The sequence below is a fragment of the Pongo pygmaeus genome, chromosome 21 (genome assembly GCF_028885625.2).
Source record: "Pongo pygmaeus isolate AG05252 chromosome 21, NHGRI_mPonPyg2-v2.0_pri, whole genome shotgun sequence".
NCBI classification, from domain to species: Eukaryota; Metazoa; Chordata; class Mammalia; order Primates; family Hominidae; genus Pongo; species Pongo pygmaeus.
In genome coordinates, this window is record NC_072394.2 from 12870383 (window position 1) to 12893723 (window position 23341).

Here is a 23341-nt window from a genome sequence, read left to right on the forward strand (position 1 = left end):
TGAGATAGAGTCTCCCAGGCTGGAGTGCAGTGGCATGACCATAGCTCACTGCATCCTCAACCTCCTGGGCTCAAGTAGTCCTCCTGCATCAGCCTCCTGAGTAGCTGGGATTACAGGTGTGCACCAACATGCCTGGCTTATTTATTTATTTATTTTTTGGAGGCAGAGTCTTGCCCTGTCCCCCAGGCTAGAGTGCAGTGGCGTGATCTCGGCACACTGCAACCTCCACCTCCCGGGTTCAAGCGATTCTCCTGCCTTAGCCTCCTGAGTAGCTGGGATTACAGGCACCTGCCACCATGCCCAGCTAGTTTTTGTATTTTTAGTAGAGACGGGGTTTCACCATGTTGGCCAGGCTGGTCTTGAACTCCTGACCACAAGTGATCCGTCTGCCTCGGCCTCCCAAAGTGCTTGGATTACAGGCGTGAGCCACTGCGCCTGGCCTTATTTTTTTGTAGAGACGGGGGTCTCGTGTTGTCTCAGGCTGGTCTCGAACTCCTGGGCTCAAACAGCTCTCCTGCCTCAGGCTTCCAAAGTGCTGGGATTATGGTGGGTGTGAGCCGCCGTTCCTTACCTTGTTAGAGATTTAGAGTGTTTACTTGTGGCAATTACGAAAATTTTTGAATTCCAGAGAATGTTTTTACTTTTTTAAGATTTGAAAAAAAAAAAAAAAAAAAACTTGACCGGGCGCAGTGGCTCACGCCTGTAATCCCAGCACTTTGGGAGGCCTGGCGGGTGGATCACCTGAGGTCAGGAGTTCAAGACCAGCCTCGCCAACATGGTGAAACCCCATCTTTACTAAAATACAATAATTAGCTGGGCATGGTGGCAGGCAACTATAATCCCAGCTACTCAGGAGGCTGAGGCAGGAGAATTGCTTGAACCCAGGAGGTAGAGGTTGCAGTGAGCCAAGATTGCGCCATTGCACTCCAGCCTGGGCAATGGCGCAGAGACTCCGTCTCAAAAAAAAAAAAAAAAAAAAAGATGTTTATTTCAACTGAACATGACGTTTTTTGAAGAAATTCTTAGAATGTTAAAAAATAAGAGTTGTATTACATGAGACTGTTCAAGAGTTGGATAAGTCAATATTTCACTTGAGGAGATAGGGTTATTATATTCTTTTAAGCTGTGTGTGGTGGGGCATGCCTGTTGTCCCAGCTACTCAGGAGACCAAGGTTGGAGGATCACTCGAGCCCAGGAGTTTGAGGCCTGCCTGGACAGTATATTGAGACCCCCATCTCTTAGAAAACACCAACCAGGCCAGGCCTGGTAGCTCAGGCCTGTAATCCCAGCGTTATGGGAGGCCGAGGCAGGCGGATCACCTGAGGTCAGGAGTTCGAGACCAGCCTGGCCAACATGGTGAAACCCCATCTCTACTAAAAATACAGAAATTAGCTGGGCTTGGTGGCGGGTGCCCATAATCCCAGCTACTCGGGAGGCTGAAGCAGGGGAATCGCTTGAACCTGGGAGGCGGAGGTTACAGTGAGCTGAGATGGTGCCACTTCACTCCAGCGTGGGTGACTCAGCGAGACTCCGTCTCAAACAAACAAACAAACAACCAAAAAAAAAAACCAAAACAGAGCAGTGTGTTCTAGGAGGACAAGACAGGAAAAATAATGGCAGTTACTGACTGCATCTATTTAGGTTGCCCTTAGTTAATAGAGTTTTGTATTACTAGTATTTGTTTTTAACTCTGTAAAGTAGACACTCTTTTGTATTTTTAACTTATTTTTGTAGTGCTTAGCAAAGTCTGGGCACATCTGCATATGGCTTGTTCATTGGTCACTGTGTTTATCGTTGCGCTTTGTGTTTGCTGCCGTGTGCTCTCCCCAGTGGCTGCTTTGGTGCATTAGACTCGGGGATGCCAACGCACAGACCTTGCGACCATATATTTTCACTAAATGTCCACGTGGATCTATCAAGACTTTTATTGCTCTTGGGTACTTGTGAGTTTGCTACCACATTGGTGAATTTTTGTTTGAGATTCTGATTGTTAGTTGCTGTCTGAAGTCCTGTGTGAGATTCATGAATCTTACATAATGAGGTTAGTTTAGACATGACAAAGTCTTTGATCACTTCAGGTCAGGGCAGTGAGTTCATGCCTTTCCACACTTGGGGTTCACTGCAGCCTCTGTTTCTTCAGACGCTGAGGAATCACAGCTTTGCTCGTGTTACTGAGAGTGCGGGAGGGCAGTCAGAAGGAGGGTGACCTGCAGGCTGCTGTGAGAAAATGGAATAGACTCCCTACATTTTTGCAAAAGGGGTTATTTTAGTTCTTGAGCTATTTATTGGTGCTAAGAAAAGAATTGACACTGTAACTGGTTCTTTCTCATAAGGAAAAGAAATCTGTTGTTTAGTTTAATGATTTAGCACTATTTATGGACCTTAATGTACCCCATTTATAAGGGATAAGAAAGGGAAAAAACTGATAAAATTGGATCTTGGAATGTTTTCATGATCTTCAAGTGCTGTTCTATTTAGTGGGTTATCTCCTGGAAGAAATTAGATTTAGATTGCCTATTTTTAAGAATATTGCTGGATTTTAACAGAAGTTGTTTAATTGCTTCATTTGTTCATTTCTAGAGCATGTTCTGAGAGGAATCAGCTGAGCCTTATTTCTTTTTAACATGCCAATGAAAGGCATTAATTACTCTCCAGTTTCTGTGTAGTTTATTTAGTGTGTTGGCCATATTGGTATATCACCGGAATTATTATTTATTTGATCTTCCTATTTAAATCAAGTCACTTGAAAAATACATTAATTTTAAAATGAAACTTAACATCACCATGGTAAGTGGGAAACCTGTATAAATTGTCATAAATAGAATGTAACAATAAAAATAAAACAATGCTGTTAAATTGTAGCTGGATCCCATGGCATATAATGGCAAGCCATGGCTTTCTTTTCCAGTCAAAAAGGGAGGCTGCTACAAGTTGTTAATGAGAATTTAAAGCAGTAAACTTTCTCTTGATCTAACCAGAAGAAGCAAAAGAGAATTAGAAATCACTCTATGATTCTTGCCACCCGGTTTCATGCTACAGTGCTGCTCTTCACTTTGGGAACTCCACTTGAAATATCAGTGATTGGAGAAGTCCCCTGAAACCACTACCCCTGGGTAGTTACCACTTGCTCAGACATTTCTGTGTATGAATGTTAACAAGATTACCATACCCCAGAGAAGCTGTCTATAAAGAGCATTTATATTTAAGGTACACTTTTTTCATAGCTACTAAAGATTTTCATTATGCTATCCATAGGACGTACTTTATTTATTTACTTACTTACTTATTTTTTTGAGACAGAGTCCTGCTCTGTCGTCCAGGCTGGAGTGCAGCGGCGTGATCTCGGTTCACTGCAACCTCCGCCTCCCAGGTTCAAGCAATTCTCCCGTCTCAGCCTCTGGAGTAGCTGGGACTACAGGCACACCCCACCATGCACTACTAATTTTTGTATTTTTAGTAGGGACAGGGTTTCGCCTTATTGGTCAGGCTGGTCTTGAACTCCTGACCTCAGGTGATCCACCTGCCTGGCCTCCCAAAATGCTGAGATTATAGGCGTGAACCACTGCACCTAGCCAGGACATACTTTAAATTCTTAAAAATTGTAACCATTTCTCATATGTCACAAGATCTAAGAGAATACTATACAGTGTAATGAAGTTCTGAATTTTCTTTCAGATGTTTACAGGTTTTTCTTTTATGCCTTTAATATGTTATTAAAGTTTAAATGTAGAAGGTGGTTTTTTTTTTTAGTGCTAACCTAAATAATTTTATGTACCATTGTAGAAACAAGTTAAAAAGTATATGAAAACTTAGTTATTACTGAATAATTGCCTAGTATTTGTTCATTTAATCTGCTTTTACAGTCCTGGCCTTGAATTCTTCCAGAAGGTATAGTTTTGATTAGTAAAGAATAGCTTGAATATTTTCTTCTATTACCATATTTTACTGATCTTAAGATACATAATTTTGCAAATTTTGACATCCCTGACAGCTAGATACATCTTATAGTTACTGATATGTCATAATTTAATTGGTAGTTAGCTCTTACTTGTACATAAAATGATGTATCTTTAAGTTAATGGATCTTAGAATTGATGAAATATGATAGTACACATTCATAGTATCTACACCTCAATCAACTTTACGAGGAGGATTCTGGGAAGGTGGCAGATAGGAAGCATTTGCCTTCCTGCCTGGACAGCAGTTGCACTGGCAGAATCTGACTGATGGAACTATTTTGGAACTCTGGAATCTAATAAAGGCCTGTGGTTTCCAAGGGAAGGCATAGACAGTAGATTGCGGTTAATACTGGTCAATTTTAGTTCTTAATGCAGTAGCAGCTACCCATCCCCCTTCTCCAGCCACTAGGAAGAAAGCTGTGTGTGTGTTCCTGGAGTGGCTTACACACAGCTTGTAGCATCCAGGGTGGGCAAAAATAAGCCTGGTTTCTAAATACTGGGTATTTGTGCTCTGATCACTGATTACTGCTTCTAATCATAGAGGTGAAAAGAGATGGCAGCCATTGTTGTTATAGCTCCCCTCATTGCAAAAATGGGTAAAGGAATTTAATAGACACTTCTTCAAAGATATTAAAATGGCCAATAAGCACATCAAAAGATGCTCAACATCACTAATCATTAGGGAAATGCAAATCAAATCTATAACACGATACCACCTCATGCCTCTTAGGATGACAATTATCAAAGAAAACAACTGTGGGCGAGAATGTGGAGAAATGGGAACCCTTTTGCAGTGTTGGTGGGAATGTAAAATTGTACAATCATTGTTGGAAAATGGTGTGGTGTTTCCTCAAATAGTTAAAAATATAGTGATCATATGATCTGGCAATTTCACTTCTGGGTATATACTCAAAAGGATTGAAAGCAGGGTCTCAGAGATAACTTGTATATCCATGTTTTTAGCAGCATTATTCACAATAACTGAGATGTGGAAGCAACCGAAGTGCCCATCAGTAGATGAATGGATAAGCAAAATGTGGCATATACATACAGTGGATATCATTCAGTCTTAAAAAGGAAGGACATTCTGGCACATGCTGCAGTGTAGATGAACCTTTTGCACATTATGCTGTGTGAAACAAACCAATCACAAGAAGGACAAACACTGTGTGATTCCACTTATCTGAGATACTTAGGGTAGTGAAAATCACAGATACAGAACGTAGAATGGTGGTTGTCAGCACTTGGCGGGGAGGGTGGAATTGGGAGTTGTTTAACGGATATAGAGTTTCAGTTTTGCCCTGTGAAAAGTGTTCTGAAGGTGGATGGTGGTGGTGATTGTACCATATAAATGTACTTAATACCACTGAACTATACTCTTAAAAATTGTTAAGATAGTAAATGTTATGTATATTTTACCACAATAATAATTTTGGGAGAAAACTATTGAGGCCATTCATAAATACTGTGTTTGTATATGTCCTAGCAACAAATTTATTCCATTCCATACAAATATCTCATTATGTGTTGTGCTGTGATTTAGCTGGCTATATTAGTTTGCTAGTGATGCTGTAACACAAACTGGATGGCTTAAACAACAGAAATGTATTCTAGTTCTAGAGGCTGGAAATCTGAAATCCAGATGTTGATAGGGTTGGTTCCTTTTGAAGGCTGTGAGGGAGAGAGTATTCTATGCCTCTCCCCTAGCTTCTGTTAGCCACAGGCCTTCCTTGGCTTGTAGAGACGTTCTCCCTGTGTCTTCGTGCATCTTCCCTCTCTACACGTCTGTCTCTGTGTCCAAGTTTCCCCTTTGTGTAAGGACACCAGTCATATTGGATTAGTGTTCAACTTAATGACCTCATGATCACTGTTTGCACGTAAGGTCACATTCACAAGTACTGGGACTTCCAACATCTTTTGGGAGGACACGATGAAATCTGTAACACTGGCCGATAATTTTATAAACATTTATGTTGTTTCCAGTTTTTCTGTGTTTAAGTTAGCCTTGTGGGGCATATTCTTGTATATATATCCTTTGTGTTTTTGTGATTAGAAGTAGATTTGTGAGGTCAGAGGATACACACAATTTTGCTGTACATTATGAAAGTAACCTCCAGAAAGTATATGCCCGTTTATGGTCCCACTGACAATGTACAAGTACGCACCTGTTTTCCACACACTAAATAACACACTGGTTTTTAAAATCTTTTGAGTCTTTGTCAATGTTTTTTATTGTTTTTGTTTGTTTGAGATAGGGTTTCACCCTGTCACCCAGGCTGGAGTGCAGTGGCACAATAATGGCTCACTGCAGCCTCGACCTCCCAGGCACAAGTGATCCTCCCACCTCAGCCTCCCAAGTAGCTAGGACCACAGGCACGTGCCATCACACCCAGCTAATTTTTTATTTTTATTTTTTTGTAAAAATGAGGTCTCACTATGTTGCCCAGACTTCTGTTTGTTTATTGCAGTAAAAACAGCGAAAATTTACCATCTTAACCGGTTCTAAGTGTACAGTTCAGTAGTGTTAAGTATGTTCACGTATTTGAATATAGATTCACAGATGGCCAGAACTCTTCTCAGCTTGCAGATCTGAAACTCTATCCCTATTAAATAACTCTCCATTCTCCCCTCCCCACAGCTCTAGGCAGTCACCATTCTACTTTCTGTGTCTATGAATTTGACTACTCTAAATACTTCATATATGTAGAACCACACAGTATTTGTCTTTTTGGGACTGGCTTATTTCACTTAGCATAATGTCCTCAAGGGTTTATCCACATTGCAGTATATGATAGGATTTCCTTTGTTTTTAAGACTGAATAATATTCTATTGTATGTGTTTATGCTACATTTTGTATTAGAGAGGATTTGGAAAGATTAGAAAAAGATAAGAATGTAGGAGAGGTACTTTGGGACCAAAAGCTTGGGGGTTTCATTCTCTCCATCTCAGATAGTGCTTTTTTTGAGACCCAGTTTCATTCTTGTCGCCCGGGCTGGAGTGCAATGGCGCAGTCTTGGCTCACTGCAGCCTCCGCGTCTCGGGTTCAAAGATTCTCCTGCCTCACCCTCCTGAGTAGCTGGGATTACAGGCATGTGTCACCACACCCAGCTAATTTTGTATTTTTAGTAGAGACGGGGGTTTCACCATGTCAGCCAAACTGGTCTCGAACTCCTGACCTCAGGTGATCCACCCACCTCAGCCTCCCAAAGTGCTGGAATTACAGGCGTGAGCCACCGCACCCAGCCTCAGATAGTGCTTATGCCTACTATAGCTTAGCTTATTTGTTTTGTTTATTTTCTGAGTTTTCTATTAATATTATATCTCTGTTCCTCAGAATGCTTTTCCTTTGCCTTCCCAGCAATACCTTCCAACTGTTAGACTTGTGAAAGACTGTCTTTTAGGATTTCTGGCAATTGATTTATGTTTTCAAGGTGGAAATAGAACAGTCGCCTTAAAAGAATTTTCAACGGGGAACCCGGATAGTTGACATTTTGCATGTTTTGTTATTTTGTTGTGCAGTAGGTGCTCTCTGTGTTTGTGGAGTATACCACATAGTTTTGTTAGCACTCTAGTGTATCAAGGCAGATAGGATCAGATTGAGAGATGTGTGCGACTCCTCAGGTAAAATGAGGTATTTACTGGAGCCAGTTATTAACTTCTATCACAAAATGCCCAGCCTTGGAGTTACGCTTTTTGTATGCTTTATTCTTGGGAGCTGTGCTTAATTCACATAACAAAGCAACTTAATTAAAATTAGCCTGTACAATTCCATAATCGTGATGACTGTGATGAGAAGTATTTTACGTGCTTTGTTTGAATTATTTCATTTAATCCTCACAGCAACCCTGTGAGGTAAGTTCTATTATCCTGATTTTACAGATGAACAAACCGATGCTGCTAGAAGTTGGTAGCGCCAGGGTTTGAAGCAGGCGGACTCCAGAGCCTCTCTCCTGCCTCTCGTGCTCTGCTCCTTCAGTAGCTGGAGGTGCCATTGCATGTTGCAGGCCAGGAGTCACAGTATACACAGACCGTCTTTTCTATATAATGAGCAGATTGAAGTGCCAGTCATTTTTAAATTCTTGGACTCTTTAGGAAAAAGACGTCTACCTGGTGGAGCACCGTGGCAGGTTGCCTCAGCGTGGGAAGTCCCATGTACTTCCGTTCAGGTGCTCAGGAATTTGGAGAGCCGGGATGGTGGAAACTTGTTCATAACAAGCCCCCAACGATGAAACCTGAAGGAGAGAAGTTGTCTGCCTCTACTTTGAAAATAAAAGGTACTGTTGTGAGAACAGTACAAAAGATGCTAGTCAGACCAGAGCCAAGCAGGTGTGAGCCCAGGAGACGCTCCTGCTTCCACTGGGCATGGCTCACAGGCCTCTCTGGAGCTACTCTGTTAAACACTTCTGTGATGACACTTGTGTGTGTACTAGAAATAAATGCCACATAAAAACATTTTATCACTTCCTAAGCAAGCTATCAGTTTTATAAATTTCTCAGGGTATCTGAAAGGTTCAATGTTTTCCATCTGGTTTTTGTTTCTAAACTTCTCACAAAGGTGAAGAGATGTTTTAAAATTCCCATAATAAATAACATGATGAATTCCCATGTACCTTCCACCTCACTTTGACATTAACTCCTGACAGTCTCATTTTATCTAAATCCTCAGTACTTTTCCCCAGCCTTCCCCATTCTTACAATTGGATTATTTAGAAACAAATCCCAGGAATCAACATTTCATTCCTAAATATCTTAGTATGTATCTCTAAGAGATCAGGATTCTTTCCTTTTTTCAGCCTGACCATAATGCCATTTTCATATTTAAAAAGATGTTAACAGTGACTTCTTACTATCACATATTGATCTGGTTTTATAATCTAAAAAGCTTTTGATGAGCTTTTACATTTTTATATTTATTTGTTTGCTTGTTTATTTATTTATTTGAGATACAGTCTCACTTTGTTGCCCAGGCTGGAGTGCAGTGGTGCAATCTTTGCTCACTGCAAACTCTGCCTCCTAGGTTCAAATGATTCTCGTGCCTCAGCCTCCCAAATAACATGCCACCATGCCCAGCTAATATTTTTGTATTTTTATTAGAGACGGGGTTTTGCCATGTTGGCCAGGCTGGTCTCGAACTCCTGACCTCAGGCGATCCACCTGCCTTGGCCTCACAAAGTGCTGGGATTACAGGGTGAGCCACCGGACCAGGCTGATGAGCTTTTAAAATTTTTTAAATATGATTGGGAAGAAAATCAAATAGTACTTAAGGGTGTAAAGTATGAAAGTTCCCCCTCCTGCCTATTGCCTGCAATTTCACTTCCCAGAGTAACCACTGTTGTCTTTTGTGAATACTTTCAGAAATGATCTCTGCACATTTAAGCATTTTCTTACTTTTTTTAAAAAGTAAAATGGACTCATACTATTATGAGTTTTCCGTTTTTGCCACACTTACCAGTATGTCTTGGACATCTTTCCATGACAGTACATGTAGATTTACCCTATTTTATTTCATTACATCCATTATATAATTATGTGATAATTTGTTAAACCATTCTGCTATTGATGGACATTTTGGTTGTTTCTACCATTTTGTTGTTATTTTATTTATTTATTTTTTAATTAAAACATTTCTAAAAAGTAATAGAGATAGGGTCTCGCTGTGTTTCCTGGGCTGGTCTTGAACTGTTGGGCTCAAGTGATCCTCCAGCCTCTGCTTCCAAAAGTGCTGGGATTACAGGCATGAGCCATCATGCCTGACCTTTTGTTACTTTAAACAGTGCTACAATTCTACAAATTTGTGTACATGTGAAAATGTGATAAATTCCTGGAGTTTCTACATCAAAGGGCATATTCATTCAAAATTTTAACCAGGATTGCCAAATTATCCTCCAAGAAAGTGTAATAAGGCCAGGCATGTTGGCTCATGCCTGTAATCCCAGTACTTTGGGAGGCTGAGGCAGGTGGATCATCTGAGGTCAGGAGTTTGAGACCAGCCTGGCCAACATGGTGAAGCCCCATCTGTACAAAAATACAAAAATCAGCCGGGCATGATGGCGCATGCCTGTAATCCCAGCTTCTCGGGAGGCTGAGGCAGGAGAATTGTTGAACCCGGGAGGTGGAGGTTGCAGTGAGCCGAGATCACACCACTACATTCCAGCCTGGGCAACAGAGCAAGACCCTATCTCAAAAAAAAAAAAAATGTGCCCATTGAAATGCCCATGAAAATGCCCATTTCCCCATACATTTACTGAGCTTTATCAAACTTTTTTTTTGCTCACTGCAGCCACCACCTCCCAGGCTCAAAATCCGCCCACCTCAGCCTCCCAAAGTTCTGGGATTAAGAGGCGTGCACCACCACGCCTGGCTAAACTTTTAATGTTTGCCAGTTCCAGTAGGTGAAAGATGGTATTTATTTGTTTAAATTTGCAGTAGAACTTCTTTTTTCTCAAGAGATATCTAAGCCTTTTTTAGTTTAGGGCATTCAATGAACATTTCTCTTTATTGAACATGATATTATTCATAATAATAAATTAGCAAAAGAAACTAAAGTTGAGTAGTTATTTTAAAATTTAGATATGGGTTGAGCAATCCAAGTCTGAAAATCCAAAATCAAAAACACTCCAAAATCTGAAACTTTTTCAGCACCGACGTCACGCTCAAAGGAAATGCGCGTTTGCAGCATTTCGGATTTTGGATTTCTGGGTTTGGGATACTCAGCCAATAAGTATAATGCAAATATTCCAAAAGCCGAAAACATCTGAAATCCAAAACATGCTTGTGCCCAAGCATTTCAGATGAGGGATACTCAGCCTGTATTTATTCTTTCTTAGCAGCCTCAAAACCAACTTTAGATCCCATCATTACTGTTGAGGGACTTAGAAAACGAGCAAGTCGGAATCCTGTGGAATCTGCCATGGAATTAAAAGAGAAAAGGTCTCGAACTCAGGAAGCAAAAGACATTAGAAGAGCCCAGAAGGAGGCCGCTGGCTTTCTTGACAGGAGCACATCTTCTACCCCTGTAAAATTCATAAGCCGAGGCCGCAGGCCAGATGTGATTCTGGAAAAAGGCGAAGTGATTGACTTTTCCTCCTTGAGCTCCTCTGACCGCACTCCGCTGACAAGCCCATCTCCTTCTCCTTCTCTGGATTTCTCTGCCCCTGGTACACCTGCCTCTCATTCTGCCACACCTAGCTTGCTTTCAGAAGCAGATCTGATTCCAGATGTGATGCCCCCACAAGCCTTGTTTCATGGTAAGACTATTTGCTTTGCTGTTTTATTTTGGGTACGGGCCATGGTATAAATGTACAAGTTTTCACCCCGTGGGCTCTGTGCTCTGCATTTCTTCCTTCCTATGTCTTGATGACACTGTTTTGTACTCTGCACAGATGATGATGAGATGGAAGGCGATGGAGTCATAGACCCAGGGATGGAGTACGTCCCACCCCCTGCTGGGTCAGTAGCTTCTGGGCCAGTGGTTGGGGGCAGAAAGAAGGTCAGAGGCCCTGAACAGATAAAGCAGGAGGTAGAGAGTGAGGAGGAAAAACCCGACAGGATGGATATTGACAGTGAAGACACAGATTCAAACACGTCTTTGCAAACAAGGGCTAGAGAAAAGAGGAAGCCTCAGCTGGAGAAGGACACAAAGCCGAAAGAGCCCAAGTATACTCCCGTGAGCATCTACGAGGAAAAGCTGCTGCTCAAGAGGCTGGAAGCTTGTCCCGGTGCTGTTGCCATGACTCCGGAAGCTCGGAGACTGAAACGCAAACTGATTGTCAGACAAGCGAAAAGGGATAGGGGATTACCACTTTTTGACTTGGATCAAGTTGTTAATGCTGCTCTTTTTTTAGTTGATGGGATTTATGGAGCCAAAGAAGGAGGAGTTTCCAGACTTCCAGCTGGACAAGCCACGTACAGAACTACCTGTCAGGACTTCAGAATCCTTGACCGATACCAGGTGAATGCAAGCACTTGCTGTAAAGCTGGTGAGGGCAGGAGTGGAGGTGGGGCAGGCAGCACCAGGCGTTGGACACGGTTATGCTGTGACCTTTTAAATCCTGAGTAATTTGGGAAGAGAAAAGTAAAGTGCAAGGGAAAAAAATACAAAAATCGCTGGGCTTTATTTTTCAGAATTGTTCATTATAAGTACACCTGAATACATGTGAGTTTTTCTTTTCCTTTGGGCATTCAAACATAACCTATAAGTTTTCTTCATCTGTCTCTCTCTCTCTCTCTCTCTCTGAGGATAGCTATACATGGTTTGTGTTGTAGCTTTGACAGATTTGTTGAGGCCATGACAGTGTCTCTGACACTGTGCTGCAGAGGATCTGAAGGTGTGTAGACATCTGCGTAGGACAACATGAAGAAATAGCAGCCAAGGGATCAGTGTGGTATCGGTGTTGCTCAAAGGATGGTCTGTGGAACCCAAATTTTGTGGATGCTTCTGGGAACAATTAATTCCACTTAGAACTACCTGCATATACTCTCCCACTGGGAGGAACAAGAGGCCTTATTTCCCTGTGTCTTTTCTAGCACTTGACACTAACCAGCCTTTAAGTTTTGCTAATTGGCTGGCTGTAAAGTGAAATCTTGTTTTTTATTTACATTTCTTTGGTTACAGGCGAGGTTAAATTTCCTGGTTGTTTCTTTGTGAATTGCCTGTTTGGAGTCTGCATGTTTTTCTCTCTTCTTCTCTGGAAGCTAGTGGGATCTGCTCTTCATTGCTGGTGTTCTGGTATTATTCAGTGATGTGCCATATGTAGGGCTTATGTCTTTCCTTGTGCTGGACATGTGGTGTGTGGGCCCTTTCAATTTGAAACTTTCTTTCCTGAGTATGGAAAAGTCTTGATTTCCTATCTTCTATTTTTTCTGTTCTGTCATTTTAGAACTCCCCATTATTTGGATATTGGACCCTGTAGATAAAAAGTTGGCAAACTTTATCTGTAAAGAAATAAGTATTTCTGCCAGATAGTAATTATTTTAGGCTTTGCCGGCCACAAAATCTCATTCAGAACTCCTCAACTCTGCTGTTGTGATTGGAGAGCCCTAGTGAATGAGTGTGGCTGTGTTCCAGTAAAACTTTATCTACTAAAATGGGCAGTGGGCTGGATTTAGCCTGGGGGCTATAGTTTACCAAGATCCCTACTCCAGATAGATCCTTTCTTTTTTCTCCTAATTCCCATCTTTCCTGGGAAGCACAGTATTAACTGGCCTGCATACCAGGAGCCAAGTCGGGAGGGCCCAGGTGCCCATCGTGTAGGAGGTAAACTGACTCTCCCTGTCTTCGGTACAGTACTCCCACCCTTGGCTTCCTGTGTCCAGAATCTCCCTCTTGAGCCTCTCCAGTCTTCTGCCTGTGGAGGGAAAGATCATTTCCTAGATGCGGGCAGTATAATTACTATAGGGGTATAATTGGAGGCTTTAACCTCTTAAAGAGCCTCTCAGTCCATAGTCATACCCCCCAGGCTCTAAGCCTGATGCCTTAGGTGACTGCACTTCCCTGAGGCTGTGTTTTGTAAATCACCCTGCTTAGCTTCACCACTGGCTTAGGTATTGGCTTTCTTTGGTCTGTTAAGTCATTTGCTGCTTGTTCATATGCTTTTGTTAGTCATCTATTCACTTGTTCTTTTTTTTTTTTGAGACATGGTCTCTGTCACGCAGGTTGGAATGTAGTGGCACAACCACAGCTCATTGCAGCCCTGAACTCTCAGGCTCAAGCAATCCTCCCACCTCAGCTTCCCAAGTAGCTGGTACTACAGGCACACACTACCACACTCAGCTAATTTTTTTTTTTAATTTTTATTTTTAGTAGAGACAGGGTCTTACTATCTTGCCCAGACTGGTCTCGAACTCCTGGGCTCAAGTGATCACCTCAGCCTCCCAAAGTGCTGGGATTACAGGCATGAGCCACTGCGCCTGGCCAATATTCACCTGTTCTTTGTTCTTATTCTTGTGGGCCTGTCTGTTTAGTGCCTATACTTAATTTTTAAATTGTAAGATGTGTCATACAGATAGAAGGCAGCATAGAAATATGGTATAGTTTAGATATTAATAAAATAAATGCCCATATATTCATCTCCTGGATAAAGAGTGTTGTAAACACCTTAGAAGTTTCCTGTGTACTTTCTGTTCCCTTCAGAGGAAGCCACTTTGACTTACAGTGTTAATTATTCTTTTGCTTTTTAAATGTATATGTCTCTAAATGATATACTTTTCGTTTAAAAAAATACTGAGTAGCAAGCATAAATCTAGCTGTGTAAGGAAATTGCCACTATTAGATGAAGTTTCCTGGAGAAGATAAGCTAAATAGTCATTCTGGGTCATTGTTGTGGACTGAATTGTGTCCCCCTAAAGCATATGTTGAAGTCCCAACCCTGGTACCTATGAATACACCTTATCTGGAAATAGGCCCTTTGCAGATATAATTAGCCAAGACCACCAAGGATTGCCGGTAGCACCAGGAGCTAAGAGAAGGGCACAGAACAAATTCTCCCCTAGTGCGTACCCCAGAGAGCATAGCCCTGCCCACACTGTGACTTCGGACATTTGGCCTCTAGAACTGTGAGACAATAAATTCCTGTTGTTTTAAGCCACCCAGTTTGTGGTGCTTTGTTCCTACAGCCCTGGGAAACTAATACTTACAGTGATGTTCTGGCTTCAGCTTCCATGAACCCCTTCTGGGGAAGTCACTGGCCAAGGTCACTAGGGAGTCCTGGGAAACGAGGCTCATCATAGTGTATGCATCAGCCAGGGCTGTGATGTATACCAGAGATGCGGCAGAAATCTGGGCAGAGGAAGTGGGATCCTCTGTATTTCCTGCCTGAGCTGACAGCTTCCTTCCAGCTTGCAGAAGGTCAAAGCAGTTATTTGTGGAGTGAGCATCATCAGCTGGTCCTTGGGGTGGGCATGGGTGGTGTACAGGAGGCTCACCCGTACGTGGTGAAGACAAGCTGAGCGTAGATAAGATTCTGGGCCACGACGCCATAGGTTTAAAAGATGGTCAGTGGCAGCAAGGACTTAAGGATGATAGCCTCAGTATGTGTTAGAAATACCAAAATTGTTAGAAATAGATAATCAGTGCTGTGAAGAAAAGTCAGCACAAAGACAAAAGGTATCTCAGCAAGGCCATCTTTACTTTCTGTAGAAAGGGTGCTCAATCGCAGATGGAACAAAGGTGAGAGCACACTTGAACACAGGAAAAGCAGACATATTTATCCCTTACGCACTTGGGTCGTCCTTACTGCTGTGTCCTGCATCCACTGGCTGGAGCGGGACCTCACAGTCTTAAACTGATACCCGATTTGCTAATAGCCTAAAACTTTCCTAAATAGGTAAGTGCAGGGAAGAACAAAGAAGTTGCTTACAAAAGGTTTAAGGAAGCAATAACATTTCCAAATAAGGAAGGGGCATAGACTGTGGGCTGGAACGTGCCTGTGAGCGTGTCCAACGGTTACATAGGGTAGGGCTTAACAAAGAGTTATTAGCACAAGGCAAGGAGGCTTGAAGAAAGTTAGTCTTTAAAAGAAACTATTATTTCTAACACTTATGATTTATTCTTTAACAAGAAGGAAAACTTTGAAGAGGAAACTTTCTACTTTCTACAGTATGTTTGCCTCTTGGGTCACACTTGTTCACCCTTTGTTGTGAAACTCAGCAGGGGTGCTGGGATCTCCCCTCTCTGGAGATTATTTTGCCTTCCTCTGTATTTGATCTCCTGTTTCCTGTGGCCCATCTTTACCTTGTTATAGGTTTATTCCCTTGTTCTTAATGGCTTCCTGAGAAAAGCTGCATGGGAAGTAAAATTTGAGACCAACATACTGAAAAGACCAGGCGAGGTTGAACCTGGAATTCCATACACAGCCACATTGTCTAGGTGAGACCTCTGTTGAGGACCACTGCACTTCCTTTAGGTCTTTTCTTTGAATCTAGTCAGAGTCCCGGGAGAATAATCTTCTGGGCTCAGGATGCTGGTTGCCAAGTTGGGGAAGAGGGACCTTAGCATTCAGCTTGTCAGGTACTCACACCTCAGCCCTCCATCTGGATCCCCTGTTAGTTCTCTAGAGATCAGACCTCCTGGCTTCTCGGGGAGGGCAGCCACCCAACAAGAGGGAGTGGAAGGATCTGGGGATCATACTGCTTTCCACATGGTGTTTGCCTGCTCCTTATTTTATTGTCCCATTTGGTCCCAGTTCCAGAGGAATCTGCTGCTGCTGCCTGGATTTTAGCGGGTTCTGTAGTATAGATTGGGTTAGTTCTCATTTAGCTTACCCAAAGCCACTTTGGGATTTTGGTGTTAAATCAGTTACTATTTGTCCATCTGTTTACCAGTTACTGTTCTAATTAAGTCAGCTTCTGTAGTTTTAGTGGGATTTCGGGAAGTAGTAAAGATTTATATGCTTGTGTTTTAACCCAGTCTTAACTTGGAATTTTAGTATAAATTTTAATGTATTTACACAGGGAGTGGCTGTAAATGCATTTATTCAATCCATACTCATATTTATTCTTTGAATGTATTCGTAGCTATAAATTTCTCAATAAGTGTTGCTTTAGCTGTGATTCTTGACTTTTGAAATGATGTGATTTTATTTCCAATCAGTACTTGGCATTTTGTTATTTTTGTCATTATTTCCTCTTTAACCCAAAGGTTATTTAGTTCTGTTTTTTGGTTTTCAGATATATGAGAATTTTAAGCTATGTTTTGGTAATTGATGTGATTTCTAATGTTGTATTATGATCAGAGAAAATAGTTTATGTGATGTTGATTCTTACCATAAAGAAAGTTATACATTCTATTTTTATTCTTTTTACAGGTCCTAACTTAAGATACATTTATTTTTCCTTATTCTTTTTTTAATATCATGTGGTTGTCCCCCCAAACAAAAAAGTACATTTTCATGCACTCATCTCTTTTTTCTTTTGTATTGCTTATTTAAATGACATAAATCTTTACTAAATTATTCACTCATCCTATTGTTTCTTTCTAGGTTAATTTCTTGCTGGACTCCTTTCTCTAATAGTTCTTTAAAAATATGGGCTTTTTGAGGTTAATTTTGAAAACTTATACGACTAAGAATATCTTCATTTCACTTTTTCATTTAAATGATAGCAGTCATATAAAATTGTTATTTTAGTTTTTTCCATTGATATTTTGAAATTATGACTTCATTATCATCTTACATACAGTGTCACTCCTGAGAACCCTGGTATTGATAAGAAATAGAAATTTTTGACTGGGCTCAGTGGCTCATGCCTGTAATCCCAGCACTTTGGGAGGCCAAGGCAGGCAGATCACTTGAGGCCAGGAATTTGAGACCAGCCTGGACAATATGGTGAAACCCCATCTCTACTAAAAATAAAAAAATTAGCCAGGCCTGGTGGCGCATGCCTATAATCCCAGCTGCTTGGGAGGCTGAGGCTTGAGAATCACTTGAACCGGGGAGGCGGAGGTTACAGTGAGCTGAGATCATGCCACTGCACTCCAGCCTGGGTGATTGGGTGAGACTCTGTCTCAAAAAAAAAAAAAATTTTTTGTTTCTTATCAATTAAGTGGCCTCCTTGTTTTATTCTCCCATCTTGTAAAACTTTCAGAATTTTCTTTGTTTTTTATCTTTAGTTAGTGCATGTTAAGTGTCTTTTATTTTCTCTTTTTAAAGCTTTGTTTTCTTTTTTCTATTTTTTTATTTTCCAGCACATCCAAAACACAGAAATTGTGTTTGTTCTCATTTGTCTTACTTGACAACTCTGTTCTTTTGGTCAGAGGTATTTTATATGCTTCTTGGCATTTATTCTGCTTGGTGTTCGCTGAGCTTCCTGAATGTGTGGTTTGGTGTCTGACATTAAATTGGGGATATTCTCAGTCATTATTGCTTCAAATATTTCTTCTATTCCTTTCTGTCTTCTGGTATTCCCATTGTGTGGTTATTACACCTTTTGTAGTTTTCCACAGTTCTCGGATAGTCTGTTTTGTTCTTTTTTTCATCTTTTTTGTCTTTGCTTTTCAGTTTTGGAAGTTTTTCCTGACAGATCCTCAAGTTCAGAGATTCCTTACTCAGCCATGTCCAGTCTACAAATAAGCCCATCATCAAAGGCAACCTTTATATTGGTTACAGTGTTTTTTATCTCCAGCATTTCTTTTTGATTCATTTTCAGAGTTTTCATCTCTTTAATTGCCCATCTGTTCTTGCATATTGTGTACTTTGTCCATTAAGCCCTTAACATATTAAACATATTATAGGCATACCTTGTTTTATTCACATTGCTGTATTGCACTTCACAGATACTGCATTTTGTACAAATGGAAGGTTTGTGACAATCTTATGTCGAGCAAGTCTGTTGGCACCATTTTTCTAGTAGTGTGTGCTTACTTTCTGTCTCTGTGTCTCACGTTTTGGTAGTTTTTGCATTACTTCCAACATTATTATTATATCTTTAATGGTGGTCTGTGATCAGTGATCTTTGATGTTACTATTGTAATTGTTTTGGAGCACCATGAACCACACCCATATGAGACAATGAACTTAATTGGTAAATGTGTGTTTTCTGACTGTTGCACTAACCAGCTGTTCCCCATGTTTCTCCCTCTCCTTGGGGCTCCCTGTTCCCTGAGACAACAATATTGGAATTAGGTCAGTTAACCCTACAATGGCCTTTAAGTGTTCAAGTAAAAGGAAGAGTTATACTTCTCTCACTTTAAATAAAAAACTAGAAATGATTAAGTTTAGTGAGGAAAGCATTTCAAAAGCAGAGATTGTCCGAAAGCTAGGCCTCTTGTGCCAAACAATTAGCCAAGGTGTGAATGCAAAGGAAAAGTTCTTGAAGGTCATTAAAGGTGCTACTCCAGTGAGTGCACGACTGATAAAAAATCGAAGTAGCCTTATTGCTGATATGGAGAAAGTTTGAGTGGTCTGGATAGAAGATCAAACCAGCCACAGTATTCCCTTAAGCCAAAGCCTAATCCAGAGTAAGGCCTTAACTTTTGAATTCTGTAAAGGCTTGGAGAAGGGAGGAAGCTACAGAAGAAAAGTTGGAAGCTATCAGAGGTTGGTTCATGAGGTTTAGGAAAGAAGTCGGCTCTATAACACAAAAGAGTGCAAGTTAAAGCAGCATTTGCTAATGTAGAAGCAGCTACATGTTATCTAGAAGACCTAGCTAAGATCATTGATGGAAGTGGCTACACTAAGCAAGATGTTCACTGTAGATGAAACAGCCTTCTATTTGAAGAAGATGCCACCTAGGACTTTCATAGTTAGAGAGAAGTCAGTGCCTAGCTTCAGAGCTTCAAAGGGCAAGCCAACTGTCTTGTTAGGGGCTAATGCAACTGGTGACTTTCAGTTGGAGCCAATGATCATTTACTCTTCCAAAAATCTTAGGGCCCTTATAAATTATCCTGAATCTACCCTGGCTGTGCTCTATAAATATAGCAGCAAAGCTTGGATGACAGCATATCTGTTTACAGCATGGTTTACTGAATATTCTAAGCCCACTATTGAAAGCTGCTACTCAGAGAAAAAGATTATTTTCTTTTTTTTTTTTTTTTTTTTTTTTGAGACGGAGTCTCGCTCTGTCGCCCAGGCTGGAGTGCAGTGGTGCAATCTCCGCTCACTGCAAGCTCCACCTCCCGGGTTCACACCATTCTCCTGCCTCAGCCTCCTGAGTAGCTGGGACTACAGGCGCCCGCCACCATGCCCAGCTTATTTTTTGTATTTTTTTTAGTAGAGACGGGATTTCACCATTTTAGCCAGGAGGGCCTCGATCTCCTGACCTCGTGATCCGCCCGCCTCGGCCTCCCAAAGTGCTGGGATTACAGGCGTGAGCCACCGTGCCCAGCCTGAAAAAGATTATTTTCAAACAATTACCGCTCATTGACAATGTACCTGGTCACCCAAGAGTTCTGATGGAGAGGTATAAGATTAGTATTATTTTCATGCCTGCTAAAACAACATCCATTCTGTAACCCGTGGATCAAGGAGTAATTTTGACTTTCAAGTCTTACCATTTAAGACTTTTTTTAAGGCTATTGCTATCATAGATAGTGATTCCTCTGATGGATCTGGGCAAAGACATTGAAAACCTTCTGGAAAGGATTCACCATTCTAGGTGCCATTAAGAACATTTGTGATTCATGGGAGGAATCAAAATTTCAACATTTACAGGAGTTTGGAAAAAGTTGATTCCAAGCCTCATGGATGACTTTTGAGGGGTTCAAGACTTCAGTGCAAGAAGTCACTGTGGATGTGGAAAGAGCAAGAGAACTAGAATTAGAAGTGGAGCCTGAAGATGTGACCGATAAATGTCATGATAAAACTTGAATGGATAAGGGTTGCTTCTTATGGATGAGCAAAGAAAGTGGTTTTTTGAGATGCTATCTACTCCTGCTAAAGATGCTATGAACATTGTTGAAATCTCACAACAAAAGATTTAGAATATTGCATAAACTTAGTTGATAAGTTAGTGGCACAGTTTGACTCAGATTTTTAAAGAAGTTATGTTGTGGGTGAAATGCTGTCAAATATCATCACATGGCCAGGCGCAGTGGCTCACGCCTGTAATCCCAGCACTTTGGGAGGCCGAGGCGGGCGGATCACGTGAGGTCAGGAGTTTGAGACCAGCCTGGCCAACATAGTGAAACCCTGTCTCTACTGAAAATACAAAAATTAGCCAGGCGTGGTGGTGTACACCTGTAGTCCCAGCTACTTGGGAGGCTGAGGCAGGAGAATCGCTTGAACCTGGAAGGTGGAGGTTTCAGTTAGCTGAGATCATACCCCTGCACTCCAGCCTGGGCAACAGTGCAAGACTCTGTCTCAAAAAAAACCAATATCTTTTGTGAAAGGAAGAGCAGGTCAATGTGGCATGCTTCATTGTTGTCTTATTTTAAGAAATTACCCCAGCCATCCCAACCTTCAGCAGCCACCACCGCCCTGATCAGTTGGCGACCATCAATATTGAGGTAAGAGCCTCTACCAATAAAATGATTGACTCACTGAAGGCTCAGATGATCATTGGCATTTTTTAACAATAAAGTGTTTAAGTCATACATTATTTTCTTAGACATAATGCTGTTATTGCACACAACAACAATACAGTGTCAACTTTTTTTTTTTTTAATTTGAGACAGAGTCTCACTCTGTCACCCAGGCTGGAGTGCAGTGGTGCAATCGTGGCTCACTGCAGCCTCCACCTCCTGGGTTCAAGCGATTCTTCTGCCTCAGCCTCCTGAGTAGCTGGGACTAAAGGTGCGCGCCACCACGCCCAGCTAATTTTTGTATTTTTAGTAGAGATGGGATTTCACCATATTGGCCAGGCTGGTCTTGAACTCCTCACCTCATGATCCGCCCGCCTCGGCCTCCCAAAGTGCTGGAATTATAGGTGTGAGCCACTACGCCTGGCCACCTTTTTCTTTTTTTTTTTTTTTTTTTTTGAGACAGTGTCTCACTGTCACCCAGGCTGGAGTGTAGTGGCACAATCATGGCTCACTGTAGCTGTCAGTTGACTTCCTGGGCTCTTGCAGTCCTCCCACTTCAGCCTCCCAATGTGCTGGTATTACAGGCATGAGCCACCACGCCCAGCCTTAAACATAATTTTTATATGCACTGGGACACCAAAAAGTTGTGCAGCTTGCTTTATTATGACATTCACTTTATTGCAGTGGTCTGGCACTGATCCTGCAATGTCTCTGAGGTGTGCCTGTATTTTAAATTCCCAGTCCAGTAGTTGTAACATCTTTGCCATATCTCAGTCTGGTTCTGATGTTTGTTCTGTTTCTTCAAGCTGTGTTTTTTTGCCTTTATACCTTGTAATTTTTTGTTGAAAGCCAAAGATGATGTTCTGGGTAAGAGAAGCCATGATAAGTAGGCTGTTGGAAATGGGGGAGGTGTGGGCAGGGAAAGCCCTCTATAGCTCTGTGAGTAGTTCTCAGTCTTTTTTGAGCCTGTGCTCTGGGCTGTGGACTAAAAGTGCTTCTCAGTTTTCTCTCCGGTCAGCTGGGACAGGATGGCTAGAGGGTATGAAGTTAGGTATTTCTTTTCCCCCAGGTGAGTTAGGCTCTGATTAAGTCCCAATAGGTTAGGCTCTGATAAAAATAACTTCTCCTGAGGGCAGGTGTTACTAAGAACACAATGCTGTGTTTTATTTTAAGATGGTTCCTTTTCCCCTCCTCCATCTGGAATCAGGAGGGGAGTTTTCTTTGATATTCACTGTGAGAAACCTGGTCCAACTTCTGGAGGTAAACATTGTGGAGTGGAGTTTTTATCCTTAGACTTGTCCACATTGAGCCTTCAGCAATTTTCAGTTCTTCAGGGCTCTCCCGCCTTGATGCTGGCTCCCACAGAGGCTCTGCTCCTGTGTGCTGTGATTCTCTTTCTCTCCAAATTTGAGGGCAGTGGTTTGCTTTGTTATCTCATGCCTTTTACGGATCTACAAGAGTTCTTGATTTTTCACTTTGTTCAGTGGTTTACTTGTTAGACTGGAGGAATGACTTCTAAGCTTCTTGCCTGCCAGACTGGAAACCAGAAGTCCTTGGATATGCTGCTGTGATCTAGGAAATTCCCCATTATTGCTTCTTTAAATATGTTCCTCCCTTATCTTTTCCTCTTCTGGACTCTGAATATGGATGTTAACAGCATTACTTCTTTTTTTTTTTTTTTTTTTTTTGTCTTTTCTTTTCTTTTGCTTTTTAAACGAAATCCTTAACCAGTCCCTGACATCATTTGTTGAGTTATTTCAGTGATCATGTGTTTAATATCTGGTAATGAATAAGAGATGCTTCATAACTACTCATTCCTGCTTCCAGGCTCCTCCATTACCTTGGAGGCTGTTTCTTACGCTTTTTCTACCTTAACAGCTTTATTAACATACAGTTCATATACCTTACAATTCACCTATTTAAAGTGTACAGTTGACGAGTTCCTAATATATTCACAAAGTTGAACCATAATCAATTTTAGAACATTTTGTTAACCCAGAAAGAAGCCCTGAACCCTTTAGCTGTTACTTCCCAAAACTCCCTATTCCTACTGCCCATGAATTGACTTTCTGCCCTGTAGATTTACGTACTCTTGACATTTCACATAAATGGAGTCATATAATATGCGGCCTTTGGTGAACACTTTCTTTCACTTAGCATAATGTTTTCAACATTCATCCATATTGTAACATATATTAGTATTCCTAAATATGGCTTAATATTCCATTGTATGGATAGACCACATTTGGTTTATCCATTCATCAGTTGATGGACTTTTGGGTTGTTTCTACCTTTTGACTATGAACATAAATACTGCTTTGAACATATGATACAAGTTTTTGTGTAGACACACGTTTTTATTTCTCTGGATGTAGATCTAGGAGTGGAATTGCTGGGTCAAATGTAACTCTATGTTTAACTTTTTGA

At 41.3% G+C, this 23341-nt stretch overlaps 1 protein-coding gene across 2 annotated transcripts in view; it reads left to right on the forward strand.

Moving 5' to 3' along the window:
• KAT14 (lysine acetyltransferase 14) overlaps positions 1-23341 on the forward strand; it is a 45147-nt gene that overhangs the window by 8464 nt on the left and 13342 nt on the right. The window contains exons 4-6 of one of the 2 annotated variants that reach the window (XM_054466979.2): positions 8053-8234; positions 10788-11207; positions 11343-11911. In XM_054466979.2, the coding sequence (XP_054322954.1) occupies positions 8053-8234; positions 10788-11207; positions 11343-11911 (1171 nt within the window). The remainder of the gene's footprint in view (positions 1-8052; positions 8235-10787; positions 11208-11342; positions 11912-23341) is intronic. The other variant, XM_054466981.2, reaches the window with a different exon arrangement.